The sequence below is a fragment of the Rhinolophus sinicus genome, chromosome 4 (assembly GCF_057876585.1).
Source record: "Rhinolophus sinicus isolate RSI-liver-muscle chromosome 4, RSI-T2T, whole genome shotgun sequence".
NCBI lineage: Eukaryota > Metazoa > Chordata > Mammalia > Chiroptera > Rhinolophidae > Rhinolophus > Rhinolophus sinicus.
Window position 1 is genome coordinate 99,280,725 of NC_142504.1, and position 19,349 is coordinate 99,300,073.

At 47.4% G+C, this 19,349-nt stretch overlaps 1 protein-coding gene across 2 annotated transcripts in view; it reads right to left on the bottom strand.

The window, feature by feature from the left end:
* Positions 1–10,966, bottom strand: part of MYO5B (myosin VB) — a 316,516-nt gene extending 305,550 nt beyond the window's left edge. The window contains exon 1 of one of the 2 annotated variants that reach the window (XM_019721483.3): positions 10,562–10,966. In XM_019721483.3, coding sequence (XP_019577042.3) covers positions 10,562–10,588 — 27 coding nt within the window. In that variant the 5' untranslated portion in view covers positions 10,589–10,966. The remainder of the gene's footprint in view (positions 1–10,561) is intronic. The other variant, XM_019721491.3, reaches the window with a different exon arrangement.
* Positions 10,967–19,349: the final 8,383 nt, after the last annotated feature.

The following is a 19,349-nucleotide window of genomic DNA, read 5'->3' on the forward strand; positions in this document are numbered from 1 at the left end:
GTGGAACGTGCCGACACATTTGTTGGCTGAGTGAGAAATATAAAAGAGGGTATGAATCTGTTAATAGCTGGAAAGTGTAAGAAGTACTATTGTCATCCCTGGGGAGAGAAGACAACTGAAACAGACTCAATCTAATTTTTCTTCCCTGATTCATTGTTGTCTTTTGAAAGCCACCTGCTCTGTTCATTTCCCAGGAAGGACAGAGATCCATATGTGCGCCCACCCAATCATGCAAATACCCATGAGTCTTGATGAGATTGTTGGTAAAAACTTGTGAGTTAACTGGGAGAAAAATAAAAGGAGATTATGCTTTTAATATAAATGATAACCTTAGGAATGTAAGTGCAAAAAATATGTGTACTCAAAATTATATGTAAAATTAGGATGTTCAAAAAGAAGGCAGTTATATCAGCTTTCACATCCACAAATGTTACCTTGCTGTTATTCCACATTCAAACCTTGTGCTAAGCCTTCAGGCACAGCAATAAAAAAGAAAAACAACATTTAATTATCTCCTGACAGGGGCTCCACATTTCATAGATTTAGGCAAGTGCCAGAGGGAACAGATGGGCCTTCCACTGGGTACCCTAAGCCAAAAGCCAAGCCAAAATGACAGAAGATAACGATACAATCAAGGTGGCTGCTTGGTGAAAAAACGCCTTTCCTCGAAGTGTCATGGCCCAGGAATAGGAGGTGAGTATAGGCGGCCATTAAACCAATTCAATGGCATGTATTGAGTTTCTACAGCATGCAAAACTATTTCCTGGGAACTGTGAGGGATGTGAGTGTGAAGAGTCAACCTACATCTTCAATGAGAGCAATTCTGCAAATATACACACCCAACCATTAATGGTGTACACGTAAGAAGTAAAATGGAGAATCAGAAAATCTCAAAGCATCTTAAATTTGGCATTTTAGGTTCATCCTATTTTCAGAAGCATCGCCTCTCTGGGATATGTAAGTAATTGATGAAGTACAGTAATAAAACGAACGCCTGTGAACTTACCATGTAGTAGCTCAGCACAACCCCCACTCCTGCCACTCTCAACCCCTTGGGAACTACTATTCTGGTTTCCTCTTTCTTACTCCCTGGTTTTCCCTCACAGTTTTATCACGTGTATATCCTTCCACAATACTGTTCATTTCGCTGATTTCAGAAATTCGTAGAAATGGTTACCATTCTGTACGTATTCTTCTCTGAAGCACCTTACATGGTACCGCCATCACAGAAAGTCAGGTAATCGGTTCTGAGCATGTGTCATATCGTTGGTGGGACAGCACGGGGGTCTGGACGAGCAACCAGCAAAAAGAAGTTAAACCAGAGTCTAAAGTGAGTGGGCAGGGCACACAAAGTCGAGACCTGAATAGTACAATTTATCTGTTCAAATGTTTTACCTTCTCATCCTTCCCTAAAGAAGCACAGCACCCAGGTCCCAGTACAAATGGAACTGGCCTTCTAGTGCCCAGGCTCTTTCCTTGTAAAGGCTCGTCTCTAAGCCAGGGGACCAGAACTTCTCAGTGCCGAAGAGATTATAAACCAAGTTTTTGAATCCCATGCAGAAGGCGTCTGGATTCATTCATTACCTTTAGGAGTTCATGTCACAATGCATTTGAGTTTTATAATGGCTAAAGCTCTCTGGGAAAAAATCAGTAACTTTTCATGATGGGCCCTCTCATTCCTCCCCAAACTTCAGCAAAGGAGAGAAAAGCCTGCAGGGCCTGTGTCACGATTAGAATTGCTCAAAGAAGGGCAAAAGTATGTCAGTCAGTCAATAAATGTTGAGAGGAACATTATGAGCATTAACTCGGCACTCAGATACATAAGCTCGATCAGCGCCACAGCAAGTTATCAAGATATTATCACCAGCGCCAGGATCCAGACAACCTGAAGAGCTTCTCCTCATTTCCAACCCAAGATGCCCTTGCTTGAAGGATGGCCAAGATGACACCCTGAGTGAGAAGGGTGAGCTCCTTTTCCATCAAACACCTGCCCCATTCAAGTGGTGGTGAGCCGGGTATACCCATGAGGGTGAAGACGTCGGACTCACGGGCGGATGGGAGAGGGCTTCCAGGAGTATCATACTTGGTTCTCTGCTCCTAGCTTAGAAGGGGAACTAAATGCCCATTAGACATCAAGCACAGTAGGAAAGACAATGCTCTCACTGTGGGGCTTTTAGGGGGAGCTGGAGCCAGACAAAGTGCCGGGAAGTAGACCGTGCCCTGGAGTGAAAGGATGGTTCAATTTACAATCAAATCATTGTATACTGCTCAAGTTTCATATACATCTAGTTTGCCCTCTCTGAAGATACGAACCTCTCTGGGGGCTTACATGGCCTAAGGAAAGCCAAAGACAAAGTTTTTGCCTACACCTCGGACACAGTTTTAAGAGGCCCATGGGGCTGAGTGTGGTGGTGGCAAAAGAACACAAAGCCACCGATTCCCAAAGGAAATAAGTGCATGGTTAGACGGTCTGCCTGGCTTTCTGCACTTGGAGACTATCCTTTCTCCCTTCTCCTCTCACTGCAGGAGATTCTCTCTGCTGCTGGCAGGCAGGGCAGTGGTAGGTAGAAAGGAATCTCCATGTTAGGGACTCTCTTGTGCACAAATGTTCTGGAACCAATCATCAGTGGGACAGAACCTCATGGAAGGCAGTGGAGCAGAGAGGTCAGGCAGGCCCTTGGCCAGACACCTACCAATACCTACGAGGAGTACGGACGGCATCAGGCACGTCATGTAAGCCTGAGGTGCCTCATTGGTACATCGTAACGTTCTTGTTAAACAAGTTACTACAAAGCACTTAGAAAGGGCCTGGCTCAAAAGCACTCGATAAACGTCAGCTACCCTAACTAGTATTTTTCTAGTGGTGGAGCTTACAGAGCTGCAAGCTCCAAACTAATGAAGGGGGAAATACATGCCAACGTGCCTTATTTTACATACATCTGTACATTTTTTCTGAATATTCTGGTTTCCATGACTGCCTATCTCTAAAAATAGACACTTAATGAACTAAAACTTCGATGTCTTTTTTTTTTATTTCTTGTATTAAAACTACAAATGAACACACCAAACACATGAAAAGATGCTTGATTCACCAATGAAAGTCAACTGTAAGTCAAAAATGAAACATTTAGTGTTAAGTTTAAAGGGAGGAACAATGACCAGTGCCAGGGAGGAGTGAAAAAACAGACTGGTTTTCTTTCTGATGAAGACTGTAAAGGTGTGTGCCCGCAATTCCACCTTTAGGGACTTTTCCTGAGGAAATGATTACGCGAGGTTCCAAGAATGTTTGCAACATTTTCCAATGTATCAAAACATTGGAAAAAATATTCATCAAAATGGAAATGGTTAGAAACATCCAGGTAATGCATATTATGCAGCCATTAAAATGGTAAAATTACCTTTTAGGTTGTGAAAAAAGCCATAGATTAATACAGACGGGTATGGACTGCATGACCCTCTTTATTTTTTAAGTACATGTTGCAACGTGCGTAAGCCTGAAGCAGTGCTGCTCAACAGAAAGAGGGCATACCACGTAGGGAATTTAGAATGTCCTAGTAGCCACGTTACAAACAGGTGAATCAAATAAAATATTTTAGCCCAATAGAGCCAAACTATCATCACGGCAACACTTAATATAAAAAGAATGAATGAGCGACTTTACGTTCCTTCTTTGTAGGAGTCTTGGAAACCTGCTATTTTCCACTTCCAGTGCCTCCCTGAGGGGCGAGCCACAGGGGACCACCCTACTGGACAGCACAGGTCGAGAGACCCCACAGAAGTAGCTAACAGTAGCTGTTTCTGGGGAAGGGGAGTAAGGAGCCTTTGCCTTTCCAGCACTGTAAGAATTGTTTCAATAATCATTTGTATTAACAGAAAAAACAAAAAAAAGGAACGCTGTAAAAAATGCTTTCTAATTTTCCTTTAAAGCCAGAAGAGGAGACCAGAAAGCACAGCTTAAATTTAAAACTTCTTTCAAATTGCCCTTGCTCCTTCCCCAGGGGGTGGTGGGGGAAGTGAGAATGTTTCCCCACCCACGCCTTGGTCATCTACTGCTTGGGTGGCAATTCTTCCCTTTCTCTCTCACCAAGTCCCCCGTATGACCAACAGCCCTTTAGGACAGCAGTGGGGAGGGTCAGAAGAAAAGGCCGGCACCGGGACTAAAAGGGACAGCGGGGAGCAGCTGCTAAGCACATTCAGTGTGCCCGACACTGCCAGGCAGGCTCTTTACATGTGTCACATGTCACATCATCCTCCAATAACCTTGGGAAACATACCACCCTCATTGTGCAGATCAAGATACTTAGAAAGTCTCTGCTCCAAGATGTCAGAGCTAAGAGCGTTTCACCACAATACCCAGGATGGCCCACCGAGATCCTGGGCACACAGACCACGTGACCTGTGGGCCAGGGCTGCCCATTCCGAGATCATCATCTCATCTTAATAAAATCATGCTGGAAGACAGCTGCATTTCTTCATTAGAGGAAAACAAATTCCAGGCATCTTTTATTCACAAGAACCCCACCCAGATCCCGACACTTCTTTAAACCCATTCTTATATCTTCAAACGTAAATAAAATATTTCCACTTAAACCACTGTCACTCCAAACTCAATATGTGAAAACGGAGCGTAACCCTCATCCTATCCTGACTTATTTCTGTGCAGCCTCAAGAGGGAAACGTCAAGGTCACAGTGGACTCTTCCCTTACCCTTGCCCACACAATCAAACATGTGCTGAGTTCTAGGCTCAGTAATACCTAAGTTGCTTTAAAAAAAACTAAGCACACCTAGTACCTACATCTTAATTTCTAAATACCATTCTTCAATGTACATAAAAAATGAAAAAAAATTACAGCCATCTACTTAACTAAGGGATCAAAGTGACACCGTCAGTAATGAAACATATTAATACCATGTATCTCCTGAGATGGTGCACTGAGAAAGTCATGTCACTTCTGATACATTCTTGCCAACAATTCGTTACCTCCATTTAAGCATGAGAAAACATCAAGCAATCCCAAACCGAGGGTCATAACTGACCTATCCTCTTACAGGGCCAAAATCCTGACAGAAAAACGTGAGGAACTGTCACCAATCAGAGGCAACTAGAGAGCTATGATGCTAAATGCCATGCAGAATCCTACATGAGATCCTGGACCAGAAAAAAAGTCCTGAGTGGAAAAACTGGTGCAATTCCAATAAGGTTTGTAGGCAAGTTGATAGTATTGCACAAATGTTAATTTCCTGGTTTCAGTAATTGCACTATGCTTATATGAGGTGTTAACACCAAGGGAATCTGGAAAAACACACACAGGAACTCTGTGCTATTTTTCACAACTTTTCTGTAAGTCTAAACCTATTTCATAATGAAGCGTTTCAAAATATTACCATTATTACTACCCGCCCAAATATGTCTAGCTCATCCCTGTCGTTGGGCTGAAACTACCCTCCTCTTGTCTCCTGCTAGGGCCTTCTTCCCGGTGTCCATGTATATTCAAATCCCATTCATTCTTCAAGGCCAAGCCACATCCCACCGCTGCCCAAGGAAGTCTTTCCCCACTACTACAGCCCACCTGCCCACCGCTTCTACAAAATGCCCTGGAACTGTATCTGCCCTCCTCTCGTGACACATGGGTGATGCTGTATTGTTAGTTAACTGTGTGTGTTTAGGTTTTGTTGCCCAATGACGATGTAAAATGTATTTGGGTAACAAGTACATCAGAGCACATGCTCTGTTCACTTTACAATGGACGGCCTTTTAAATGTGCTTTCTGAGAACCTACTGAATTACAAAACAGAGGTCAACTACTATTTCAACCCCATGGGGTTTATCTTGACAATTCTGCATGTACAGTGACAAACATACTATCACTTAGGGAAGGCAGTATTTGGACTTCTACAGTGTAAGCAATATGGTTTATAGCTGAACCTTACCACAGAAAAGTATACTTTTTTTTTAATCTTGTCAGAATTTAGAATGTCTAGTTGGTTTCCACTCAGGTGCCTGAGCCCTGACAGAAAAGAGAATGCCATCTCTGTTGAACAAAATACAGAGGGCTGCCAAAAAGGTTTTGAGAAAGGAAATTTCACATTTTAAGAAAGGAAAAAACTATTAAAATTACGCTGATGGTAACCACTTTGTGCACCTCCCGTAATTGCAGAAGTCAAATGTGACTTGTATTCATCTTTTGTTATCGGTATATATTGCGTATTATAATTTTAATATAGTTTTTCTTTCTTAAAATGTGTATACATCTTTTTGGCACCCTCTGTAAGTGCAATAACATACCTAGACTCCAACCAGACATGGAGCTGTCGAAAAGCCTTCTAATGTGCGACTATCCTGCAGCTAATTAAATGAAATATTAGGAGCACATGAACCAAAAGAAAATGGAAAAACAACTAGCAGCTAAAAAGCAAGCTTTCCCAAGAGGCCCAAGTGGGGAGCCTGGGGGTCACCAAACAGCTATGAGGAAATTCTAGCAGGACTTTAGGCGGGGCAGTTCGGGAGCTACCTAGGAGACAAGCACCTACGAAAGCAGAACGCTAAACACACTGGAGCCTCCAAAAAACGTTTGCTGCACCCTCTGCTCTCCAGCTCTCAGCCTAATAGAGATGTGGCATGACACAAAAACTACAAACAACGGGGGACAGGGCAACCTGGTTTAGTGTGTACAGGTAACAGGCAGAGAACATGCTGTGTGAACTGGGTAACAATTTGCCTGCAAACTTTGAAATTCTGATGGATACCATCAGGCCCAAAAAGGGCCCATTGCGTTTATAGGCCTACCTGAGAAAGGGGAGCAGAGAGGAAAGGAAGTGGCGGCTAGGGATGGGAAAAGACTTATACTTGGGAGGAACCTACATTACCTGAGGCACAGGTAAGGGCCAGTTAGAGTTCACCAGCCCGAAAGCACATGAGTTCTATTTTCCAAAGGACTGACTGACCCCAAACTGGAGCCCTTAGGATAAAGGCCTCTGGGCTCAAAGTCACCACTGTCATACACAGGGTGCGTCTACCAGTAAAGCAACCTCCCAAGAGCCCCCCAAAATCCAACTGCTCAGACACCACATATCAATTAAAAAATCAAGCAGGAAAGAAAGGCTTAAAGGGAGTGATTTCAATCTGGTGATTTCCCACTCCACTGGTTAGAATCAAAGTAGTATACTGAAAATCACATTACTTGAAAGAGCAATACTTCAGTTTTTCCTCCAGAATAACCCACAGTTGTATTATTCAGCCTGAGGGAAAGGTTACGTATTTTACTTAAAAAAAAAAAAATAAATCAGACTATCTTCTGCAACTATCATAATTAAATCATACCATGCTTGCACAGTTGGGGTGTCTTCCTGGGACCTGTACAAATCAAAGGAGTCCCTATTGTCTTTTCCTGTGGGTTGGAAACAAAAGTCACACTTGCCACATCCGTGCCAGCTGTGCCGAGAGCCCTGAGGAAGCTCCACCTTTCTGTAAGAGTGAATGCGGCTGACTCACCTGAACATCAGCCTCCAGGTGTATGACATGTACTCCGAGTTTCTTTTCCCATCCAGAAAAACCTCACTACAAAGAAAGCAACTTCTCAAATGTGAGGTGTTGGGTTTTCTGAAAACAGGAGTGCCTTTGTGAATGGGAAGGGCCCTTTGCCAATGACTCAAATCAACGCCAAAATATATATATATATATATATATATATATATATATATATATATATATATATATATATATATATATATATATTCACAGTACATGAGCCAGCTGAAGAGAGCTGACAAAGAGCAAGAAACTAACTTGGAGGGAGGGAAACGGAGGAAGTCTTCTCTTGGATAACTAGGAATAGACTAATATACTAAGTTCTTACCTGAAACTATTTATACTTAGCTAATTTATACATTTAAGTCCCTCATTCTCATAATGTCTTCCAACTGTGTCACTAACGCAATAGGTATCATCAATAAAGGGCTTTAAAATGTCCATCCCAGGTGTAAATACCGCTGGCATAATGGATAATTATTCCCATCATACATAATACACTGAAGGGTGTGCCTGGATCCAGCATTCATCACATTAGAAAAGCCCCACTAGCAGGTTAAAAACAAAAGGGAACACCGGCTACTTTGATAATACACAAAAATGAACAAATCGTCTCCCCCAAGAAACAAAGCGAATATAAATAGCAGACACAATTTCTCTGTATAATTTATGGGTCATATGCATACTGAGAATCCAGCTTAGCAAGTGAGGTGACAATGGTTAGGAAACAATGCACCGTTTCTCATAGTAAAGCCTAACTGCATAAGTGTGTTTAACTCTGCCAGAAAGAAAAGTAACTGCAACACAATCTTGAAGATACTGCATTGATCATAGAAAATCTTCTCAAATTCAGATTTATAGACCTAAAAATGTTTAAGAACTAGAAATCTATTAACACAGGGATATACAGTCGCCCCAGGAAGAAAGTCTAATACTATTTGGATTACGCCAACTCTCACACCAATAAACTTAAAAATATGTGTCTTGTATGTTCTCCCAAGACCTTTGCCTGGTGAAACAGTTTTGTCCATCTCCATAAGTCCAGAAAAAGTACACTAAAACTTTAGCTCAGATTCCCCCTAATTCATTTTTAATAGTTAATATACAATATACTCATTTCTAACATGCAACAAAATTTCTAAGATTGAGTGGTCTCCTCTGAAAGTGTTGTCTTTAAAAGCAATCCAATATGAATTCTTTTTCCAAAACTCAGGGCTCCAAAAATTAAGGGTTTATTCAGTTATCCATTAGCTTCATATAATGTTGCAATCATCTGATAAAAGACTTCAGGATACATTGCAGGTATATTCACTTAAGTCACTCATTTCACTTGGGAGTACAAGTGGCATTTTCATGAACTTTCCTGTAACAAAGCTCAGCACTTTATACTTCAGATTTTTCCCTGACTCACAGGTTTCCAACCTCCAGTCAAAGTTCCTGATAACCCACTTCAGGGAAAGAACTGAAGCCTGGAGCTTTGAGAGCTCCTCCCACGGGTAAACGGGGTGGGGTGCTTTTCCAAAGCCAGAAGCACCCGAGATTCCCTACACACACCCCCACCTCTCCCGGAATCTATCCTCCGACCATTCGTGATCGCTGCTATCGCTGTGAGGGGAAGCCTGGTGGGGATGGTGCAGGTGCCCCCAGCCGGGTTACATCCTCTGCGGTGGCGGCCTCAGATCATCCCAGTTCAGCCCTGCCCCCCTCCCGGAGGTACGATGAAATTAGAAAACTTGCTAAACGAAAAGTAGCCAGCCCACCCAACGGAAGGACCGGCCCACGTGCGCGGCAGCGGCAAGCAATCGCCAGGTGAGGAGGCGGAAGTAGCTCTTCCTCCTCCACCCAGACCTGTTGGCCCAGGTAGGTGTCCTGAGGATCCCACACCCACGAGTGTGCGTGTACCCCCCGCACACATGCACACCTCTGCATAAAAGTGAGCACAAGGCATTGTCAAAAGTGCCCCGGCCACAGCCAAGACGAGCACGCAGGAAAGGCGCAGGCAGGAAAGGAGTGGAACATCCAAAACTGAAGAGTGGGTTGGAGGTGGGCACGTGCTTTAAATGCCCCGACCCCTCTCACCCCCAGCGCCAGGTCGAAACTCGAGGGTACCTGGGCGGCGGCTAAGCACCGGTGGGCGTACGGGGAAGCGGTGACTGGTCCCTAACTTTAACCATAGCAACTGCCGCCGAAGCAGGGCGTCTCCACCCGCTGTACCTGTCCCCGACTGAGGACAGCCCCATACATCCATCCTAACCCTGCAGGCATCCTGGAAATCCACACTCCACACTCCACACCACCCCACCCCCGCCGGCGTTACTCCACCCCCCTCCCCACAGTAACTGAAGCCCTCCTGGTACCCACCCAGAGGGGTCACCTCCGAGTGCCCCTCCCTGTCAAACTACGAATGCGCTTCCCTGGGATCTCCAGCGATCCCATGGCTTACGTCCCTCCACACCTCCAGCCGCTGCACCCCTCACACCAAGTTGGGACCCCTTCTCTCTCCACCCTCAAGTGCAGGAACATCCCCTCCAAGTTCAGGGTTTCCCCTCATTGACCTCGGGAGAAAAGGAAGCCTTACAAGCCTTAGAGGGTCGACCTTGGGAGCTCACGCTGAAGAGCACCTGGGGTAGGGTCCATGATTGAGACGGGCGCCACCGCAGGGGGCTGTCCCCACGCACCGGGTTCCGAGCTGGCCCCCGCGGTCGGTTCGGGGAATTCAGGCCGAGCCGGAGTCGGGGCGAGAAAAGCGATGACCAAGGGTCGGGGAGGGGGCCAGAGCCCTAGCCAGGGGCAGAGCCGCGGCCGGTCAGTGCCAGGCTCTCCCCGAACAGCCAAACTTTCTCCTCCACCCCGAAGTTAAGGGCGCCGAAGAGATCGTGAAGGAGAGCCTAAGAGGCAGCTCAGGTGCCTCCCGGCTCCCGGAGCTGCAGGAGAAGGCGCCCGGGAGGGCCGCGGTGGCCTGGAGCGCACCGCCCCCGCCCCAGCAGCCCTCACCTGTGCCCGCCCGGCCGCGGCGCGCGGCCCGCACTCACCTGGCTGTAGAGCTCGCTGACCGACATGACCCCGCGGGCAGGGCCGAGCCCGGGGCGCCGTGCCCTGCAGACTGCCCTCGCTCGTGTCCCGGCGGGCGGCGGGTCCCGGCTCCTCGCTGCCCCGGTGGCGCTCAGTCCACGGCCAGCCCGCCTGGCGCCATCTTCCTGGGCTGGCCGAGAGTTTGTGTGTTCCTCGTCCCTTTCCCCCGACCTGTCCCGCCGGCTTCCTGGAGGCGCCGCAACCGGCTCGCTCCCTGCCGGCGCGACCTTTACTCCCGCGGCAGCGGCGTCGCTGCGGCCGGGCCGGAGTTGCGGGCGGGCGGGGCAGGAGGCCGCGCGGCGCCGCTCCCCGCTCAGGTATGGGAGGCGGTGCCGGCGCGGGGCGAGGGAGGGCGGGAGGACTAGCGGGCGTCAGAGCGGGCGGCGGGTGTGTGCCGCCGCGCCTTTGCGCCCAACGGGGCCGGGCTGGACGCGCCCTCCCGCGTCCCCGCCGCCGCGGGGTCCTCCGAACTGGGGGCGGGGCGGGCGAGGAGCGGGCGGCGGCCGCCCCCTGCTGGACGCCGCGCGCACGCGGGACAGGTGCGCGCCGGCTGCCGCACCTGCCGCGCCGCGCTCCGGGTCCACGCGGGCTGTGCCTCGGGAGGCTGGGCCAGGAATGGAGTACGGACAAAAACGCGAGAGGAAAGTAATCAGAGAGGCGGCAAGAGGAATAAAAGGAGGGATGTCTACGGTGGAAAGGCTCCATACACTGTCCTCTGTATTTTACGAGGCTGTAGCCAATGCTTTCATTATTTAAATTCAGTTACGTCGTAGATTGTTATGAGGTGACGGGGCTATGCCAAAGATTGTCTCCGCCCAGATGGGCTCCCTGCGCTGAAATCTTAATCGGAAAGGTGGGAGTCCCAACTCTTCTCCACTTTGTTTGCCCGTCCCCCACCCCCACCCCCAGCTTCCAAGTAGGCACCCCGCCACCACCTGGGAGGATTGTTGGCTTCTCTGGGAAGTGTCACGTTTTCTCCCCTCGCACACTCTCAGTCCCTCTGCTACTACCTACCTCATCTATTTTTGTCCCCTCTGCCAATGGCATGTGGCCACCTGCAGCAGCTTCAGTCCCTCTTCTACTTCCAGCAAAAAGCAGACATTTCAGCCAAAAAAAGGAAAATAATTGGCAGGAGTAGGTGGAGGGAGAGCAGGAGCTGTAGGAGGCGACAGGACCTTGGTTTTCTGAAGGTGACATTTGTACCTGAATGAGGGATGGCCTCTGAAGGTGGTTCCCAACCAGAGCGTCCATCTACACCGGCTGGAACAGTTGTCCTGGAGTCCTGCCCTGGAAGGGTTTTTAAACTCATCCTACTTAAGGGCTTCCCACCTGGCGTGCAAGATCCCCTTTTAATTCACGTGTCTGGCCCTTCTTACCTGTGCCTCCTCCATGAGAATTATCACCTGGGGAGCTTTAATAGCTCTAAGAAAGGCCCCCCTCAGGAATTCTGGTATATTGGCCAAGACTGGGACCTGAATATCTGAAGTTTTTTAAGTTCTTCTGTAATTCTAAAGAATTGTACTTCCAGGATTGACAAATGCCGTAACCAAAGCTTGGGCAACTCTCCTTGGAGCTGAAATGGGAGCTCTTCCTATCACTGGCAAGAGCAGAAAGGAAACAGTTCCATCCTTCCTCACTCAAAAATTTGTCTGCATACTTTCCTTCCCTGTATTCTAGTAGTTCTCCAAGTGTGGCCCCAGGGCTGTCAGCATCACCAGGGAACTTATTAGAAATACAAATTATCAGCCCTCCAGCAGACCTACTGAATCAGAAATGCTGGGGGTGAGGCCTGAACTCAGCATTGTCACGCCTCCCTAGGGGTTTCTCCTCTCTGGGACTAAGACAGCCCCCGTGGGGCTGTCAGTTCCCCACCGCTGCGCCAGGTAACCTTTGCTTCTCCAACATAATGCTCCACCAGCAACCCCATCTCTCTACCAGCAACTCTCCACTGGCTCTTTTTCTCTCTTCGCCTTTCCAGCTCGTACCAGCTGGCTCCACTTACACGCAGTCCCTCCAGAATTCATTGGCTCTCAACACTTTCTGCACATTGGAATCGCTTGTACAAAAACGAGTGCCTGGCTTCCACTCCCAGAAATTCTGTCTGGGGTGCTGCCTGGGCAAAGGGATTCTTAAGAGCTATGGAGTGTTTCTAATGACAGCCAAGGTTAAGAGAGCCACTGCCTTAATTCCTTCCTTAGTGGTTCCTCTCTGCCCCATCCTAGTGAAATGGCATTCTTCCTCTGAAGCACAGGGTGGGGGGAGAGGGAGAGCGTAATGGACTCTCCCCACCATGTTAAACTGTCTCCTATCACTTTTCTCCTCTTGTCTTCCCAGCCTCTCTAACCACACCTTCTCCATGTCCTTTTCTAGCTCTGCTTTTTCTTCCTGATTCCTGAGTAAAACTGTGGCCCATTTCCCAGATCTCGTCTTTCTTCCTCTCCACACCCCGTTTCACCGCTTACCACAAATCCAATTCTCATCTTAATTTAGACCCACCTTTCCACCTGCCAGACAGGCAGCACTTACAATCCCAGTGAGACCTCGGGCCAACTTGAAACTCATTTATTTCCATCCTTCTTCCCCCGACCCGGTTCCAACTTTCTGGCTTCCATCATACCTGGCACAAATTAAAAGCTCAATTCACGCTGATTGAACTGAACCACATCCCTGAGGAGACTACTACTCTTGGCCAGAGCTCGGTGAATGTCGAATCCCACAATCAGATATGCTCTTTCCCTCCTTTGAATAAAAACATTTAAAAACGTACTTTGTGCCAAGGGAACTTGCCAAGTGTTTTACTTCTGTGATCTTGTTTGAGCCTCAGAGCAACCTCTGAGGGAGGTTCAGACAGAGGAATGGTGAGGGCTGGGGGCCTCAACAAGAGAGATGGGGACATCATGACTGCCTTCAGATATTTGAAAATCTGTCATGAGAAAGAGATGAGGCTGGTTCTGCTTAATGAAAGCCAGACCCAGACCACAGGGAGGAAGGTTCAGGGTGATAGACATTGGACAACCATGAGGGATAAGTACAAGTTCTAGTAAGAAAAACTGTTCATGAGAGGAGCAGGCATCTCCTGAGAAGGGAGCTCGCTTTCCCTGGAGGATCCAAGCAGAGGCTGCATTATCACTGTCGAGGATGCTACAGATTCTACCAGTTAGTGGGAGGGTGGGCTACACCCCTGCTGAGAGGCAGTGGTCGTGCCCTGGTGGCTGCCTTCCATATCCCTGGTGTATGACACCAAAGCAAGTGCAGAGCTGTTGTCATAAATGCCGCATGGCTAACCTCCGGGAAGAAAACCCCCCTTTCAAAGCTTGTTCCCTGGGAAAGTTTGCTATTAGTCCTTTATAACTCAGTAATTCGGTCCTGTGTTCGTTCCCTTTAGGAGGGTTTCATTTAAAGCTTGACTTTAATCCTAAATGGAATGAAAGGCTTTGCTTCCCACTAGGCATCCTGACGTCTGCAAATGGATTGGATTCTTTCCTGGGGTAATAGGGAGAGGGGTGGAGTTTACGCTTTCCCAGAACCTCCGAAATCTCTTCTCCATAGACACTGTTCACAAAGCCAAGGGCTATTGTATAAATAATTGGTATGAAACACACACCCCTGAAAAAAATGGAATGACAAATTTGTTGGAGCTTGGATGGAAGGAAGGGAGGAGAAAATGAGGTGGCACGGATCAGAGTAAACGTAACAACAGCAGCCTGCATGCTCACGGTCTGCGCATGCCCACAGAATAATTCTGAGCCTCTAGTCCTCCAATACCTGGGCACCCTCACTGTCAACTTGCTCTCAGGTAAGCAGCTCCCTTCCCAGAAGACGGCCAAAGCCACAATATAGTTTATCCCTTGCATCTTGCACCCTCTTCTGGACACTTCCCAATAGCTAGTTTTATTTTTGCTTTTTCTCCCATTTTCAATATTTCATAATTCCCTGATCTTTCAAAGAATCAATTTTACCATCTCACTTTACAAGTGAGAAAACGGAGCCCAGAGAGGAGGTGGGACTTGCCCAAAGCCACACAGTTTGTTGGTTGCCAAACTGCTCTTGGCCTGGACATTTCTAGGAAGAACTAGGAAGCTTGAGTAGCAGAGGATTCCACTCACAACCTCCCTCCACCTGCCTTGTTCAGAAAATGTATCTTTCATCCCATGTCTCCCATTAATAAATCAAAATTGAACCATTAAACCAAGATCTTGCTGTGAGGCCCCAGTTTCTACCTGATTCCAGGTGAGACTCCCTCATGTCCTATGATGAAGTAAGGGAATCAGAGCCAGAGGTTGGGTTGAGGATGGGCTGTGGGGCTTGTATTAATTACATAACCCTGTAAATTAGTAAAACCTGCCTGGAACCTACTATTTCCAGTCCTACGCATCCTTTAAGGCCATGATTCTCAGTCTTGGCTACACCTGGGAATCACTTCAAAAAGACGGATCCCAGTGTCTCATCCCAGAACCTCCAATTTCCTTGTTCTGGTCTTTCAACACTCCCAAGTAATCCTGAAGCAGAGCCAAGGTTGAGAGCCTCTGCTTTAGGGCCAACCCCGTGTTTCACCTTGTCCACGAAGCCTTCCATCACCACATGGATGTGTGACAACAGGGCATTGTGCTGGGTCCTGTGCCAGTCCACGCGGAGGTGGCTCCTCCAGGGCCACCCACTAGCAAACACCTGCCGGCACCTCCGATAACATTGGCATCCCAGCCTCAGCAGCTTCGGAGTGTGGGGAGGCATATCATTTAGGATTTTATTTTTATGCTCTAGCTAAAAGATTACGGTCTACTTCTATTTCAACATGTGTTACTCCATAAATTAGGCTGTGAAGTTCTCCTAGACATAAGTAGTCTTTTGACTCAGGCATCTTGCTATTCCTGCTCAAGCTGGTTTTAACACTTATTCCGCAAGTGGTCAGAGAAGTAACTGTCCGGCCCCTGGCTCCCCACTCCTCATACCTCCGCACCACTTGCAGGTAAGCTCAGCCCCAGGAGCTGCAGCCAGTTGTAAGTCCAAAGTCAGCAAGTTGTCCAACTCCGTCTTGATGCTCATCTTGCCTTGAACTACTTCCCAACCCCAATAATTGGAATCCTGCTTTATTCCCTACAACCAAGCCGCTGTCGCAGTCTGGTTCTAGGAACCGAATCCTTCTCTCGTCCTACTGTCCTCTTCTTTACCTGGTTCCCTGTCATAGCCAGGTTTTCCTGGAACAAGACTCGGCGTTACCCAGCACAGTCTTCCCTTCATCTATGATCCCATCTTTAAGCCCAGGTCTCATGACTTTGTCCCAATGTTTGCAGCAGTTCCTTCTGGATGCCGAGACCTGCCTATATCTTGCTTCCAGATTCCCGATGCTATGATGACTCACCTGTCAGGATTCCTGTGACCACTGCTGGGCCTTCCCAGACTTCCTGCTCCCCCACCCCCACCAGGAGCTGCTTGGCTATTGGGTCAGTGGTTCTTAATCAGAGTCCCATGGCGCACTGAGGAAGCACTGAGAACTGTCACTATTGGACCCCCAAATTCTGATTACAATGTAAAATTAATTTTTGTTCTGACTGAAGACACACACTTTGATGAACAGGATGCCACTTGCTTTGAGAGGGAAGAAGGAAGGTAACATGTTTGCTGGCACATCCCGGGCTGAGAGTGTGGGTGGTGCAATCAAGCACCCCACCCATGTGCAAGACACCAAGTGCAGAGCAGGCCGGCCTGGCTGCTTCTACAGACGCCGGGAGACATCATGCTGCTACGGGAGTAGCCATGTTGTAACGGCCGCCAATTTGTCTAGTTTTGTGTCTTTTGATCCTTTCAGATCTATCAACAGATATTTTTTAACATACACTTCTTAAGGATACAAAAAAGTGGAAGAAACGTAACAGGGGTCAGGTTCATCCTCCCACGACTGAGCTTGGCGCCGTCCATCAGCCGTTTCTGTCTAGTCAGGGACAGGGACAGGGATCCTGCTGGCTGCTTGGCAGTAAGGATCAGACACTGAAATGCACGTTTTCTTCAACCCAGAAATCCCGCTGTAGGAACTGGCTTTCCTGATATACTCACGAGTTTATTCACGGCAGCCTGATGAGAAACAGCAAGAGACTGGAATCCAGGTGAATGTCCACTACAGAAGTGAGCCGGTGGCACGTAGCCCGAAGGAAGTTTGTCCGTGGAGATGTCGGTCCAAACCTGGGTCATAGCAGTTTCTGAGATTAGTTTGCCAGAACATCGTCAGGGAAGGGGAGGGCACTGCCCACATGGGAATGAGAACAGGTGAGTTTGGGGTCAGAAAACAGAGAGAACCGGCTGTGGGTGGGGGGTGGGTGGGCAGCTATGGGTCCTTGTGGGAGAAAAAGGCATGAGAGATGTGTCCAGGGGGTGGGATTATAACGTGGAGTCCTCCCCACTGGGTACTGAGCTGTGACGGGACATGAATGTCATGGGGGGAGGGGCTGTCTGAAAGCGGACACAGGAACGTGCAGAGAAAAAACCTGATTTTTGTATTTTTTACCATGTAACCTGGGTGGCTTGGGTGACTCCTTTTGCTAAGTAATGCAGGGGGCTCCCCTCTTCCTGACAGTGCACATGCCTACATTTAGCACCTCACTGGGAAAGCACGTTCAATTTGAGTGATGTTCTCCCTTGACTTTTTTCTGCACATCAATTTCTCCGGTTCTTGGCCCCAGACTTGGAGTTTGATTTGCAGCATTTACTGATGAAATAATTTGTTGTTTTGTATAATTGCCCTAAATCCTGGTCTGGCTCTGTGTTCCCCACCTCAGTTTTCTACAAATCACAGAGCTGCCTCCAGCTTCTCCGCCCGTTAGGTGCCAGACCTGGTTGCTTCTGGGCTACAGTGAGATGCTGCAGTTAGCCCTTTGGAAAAAGAGCTCAAGTGGCCATGGCTGGCGCCTGAGAGAGGCCCTGAAAGCCAGGCCTGCAGGGGCAGAGTAATGGGCCTGTTTCCAATGCCAGGAGAGGTGTACGCCATATGCACAGCAGGGCTTTCGACTTCCACCATGATTAGCGGCATGCTAAGCACATGTGCATACACACGCACATGCACACACACACCAGGCCAGCCAACCACTGTAGGGACGTAGTATTGCTCAGGCTGCAGCTATAAACGTAGGAAGTTAAAGAACTGAATCCATGACTCCAGGGCTTCTTCCATATGAGTCAGGACTATTAAGCATTTATTCAAAGGCCGCCACAGACATGGGGTTCATTTTCAGTACATACCTACATCTTCACATGAGGCTTCCCAACAAAATAGGGTTGTATTTTGGCTTTTGCTTTTTGCTTGAACTGCTTGCTCTCTTCAAGTGATTGAAGATGCCATCAGTCATGTGGTTCAAAGCTCTACAACCTGAAAGAAAAAGTTTCAGAAAGCACTGCTTTACAGTTAGGAAGAGCACTGGATTTGGAGCCAGACAACTCAAGTTCAAATCCTGACTCTCCCAGCTGCCTGAGCTGAGGGTCTAAGGGGCTGAGTTACTCTGGCCCTGGATTTCTTCATTTGTAAATTTTGTTTAATAATCCCTGCCGACAAGAGAAGGGTTAAATAAATCCTGCTATATTCCTACAATAAAATACTACCCAGCAATGACCAAGAATGAACTGCTGGTATACTTCTATGAAGCAACATAGATGAATCATATATACATGTTGAGTGAAAGAAACCAGACACAGAAGACTACATTCTGTATAATTCCATTTATAAGAAGTTCAAGATCAGAACAAACTAATGGATGGTGGTAGAAGTCAGAATAGTGGTTATTTCTATGAGGGCATTGACAGGCATGGGGCATGAGGGAAGCTTCAGGATGCTGGAAATGATCTACATCTTGATCTGGTGGGTTATACAGAGCAAACATATAAAAATTCACCACACTCTGCACTTTACACATTTTACTGTACAAATATCAAACCTGTTACAAAAGGAAAAATCCCTGTCAAGTGCCCATGACAGTGGTGAAGACCAAGTAATGCCAGCCGTGCTTGTAAAACACCAAACACATCTGCATGATTATTGTTCAGTAATAATAATGTGTTGTGAAGGTGTTACAGTCTAAAAAAAAGTCATACTACTACTCTAGACCAGAAATAACTTGACTAGGAACAGAAGCTGAGCACTTCTGGGAAGGTACATAATTTCCCTGGAAAGATAAGATACATATTATGGTCTACAATGTTTCTGATGTTGAGTTATGGCACTTAGCATTTGTTGAGTGCTAACCTGTGGTTGTATCATCTCATTTAATTTTCTAACAGTCAGGGTGGGGTTGTCCCTCCTTCCCTGAGTTCTCTGACGTCTCAACTGGCCTTGGAAGTCAGTCTAGCAGCTAGACCCCAACTCGAAAAGCTACCAAGACTCTGCAGGCAGCCTGTTACCTGTCACCTAATGGTACACCTTCTTCTTCCCAGTGTTAATAGTGCAAATGATTACATCTAGTAGTGTTAACGGTACAATCAAGATTGTGCCCTTAGTGAGAAAGGAGGTAAGGTGGCCTGGTCACAGAGCACGCCTGAGATGGAGTGGGCGGTTAGTGAAATTCTACAGGCAATTCTGTACTATTGAAATCTGGTGGGGTTTAGGACATTTTCCTTTTTCTCGTTTGGAAAGTGGGACTTTTTGGTCTGCCCTGGAATGGTCTGATCTCTTTCCCGCAAGATAGATTCTCCGATTAAGTCAAGTCCAGTTCCCACTATGGGCCAGCCCCCAGCAGACTCACGTCTAAATATCCTCTTCCTTGTCAA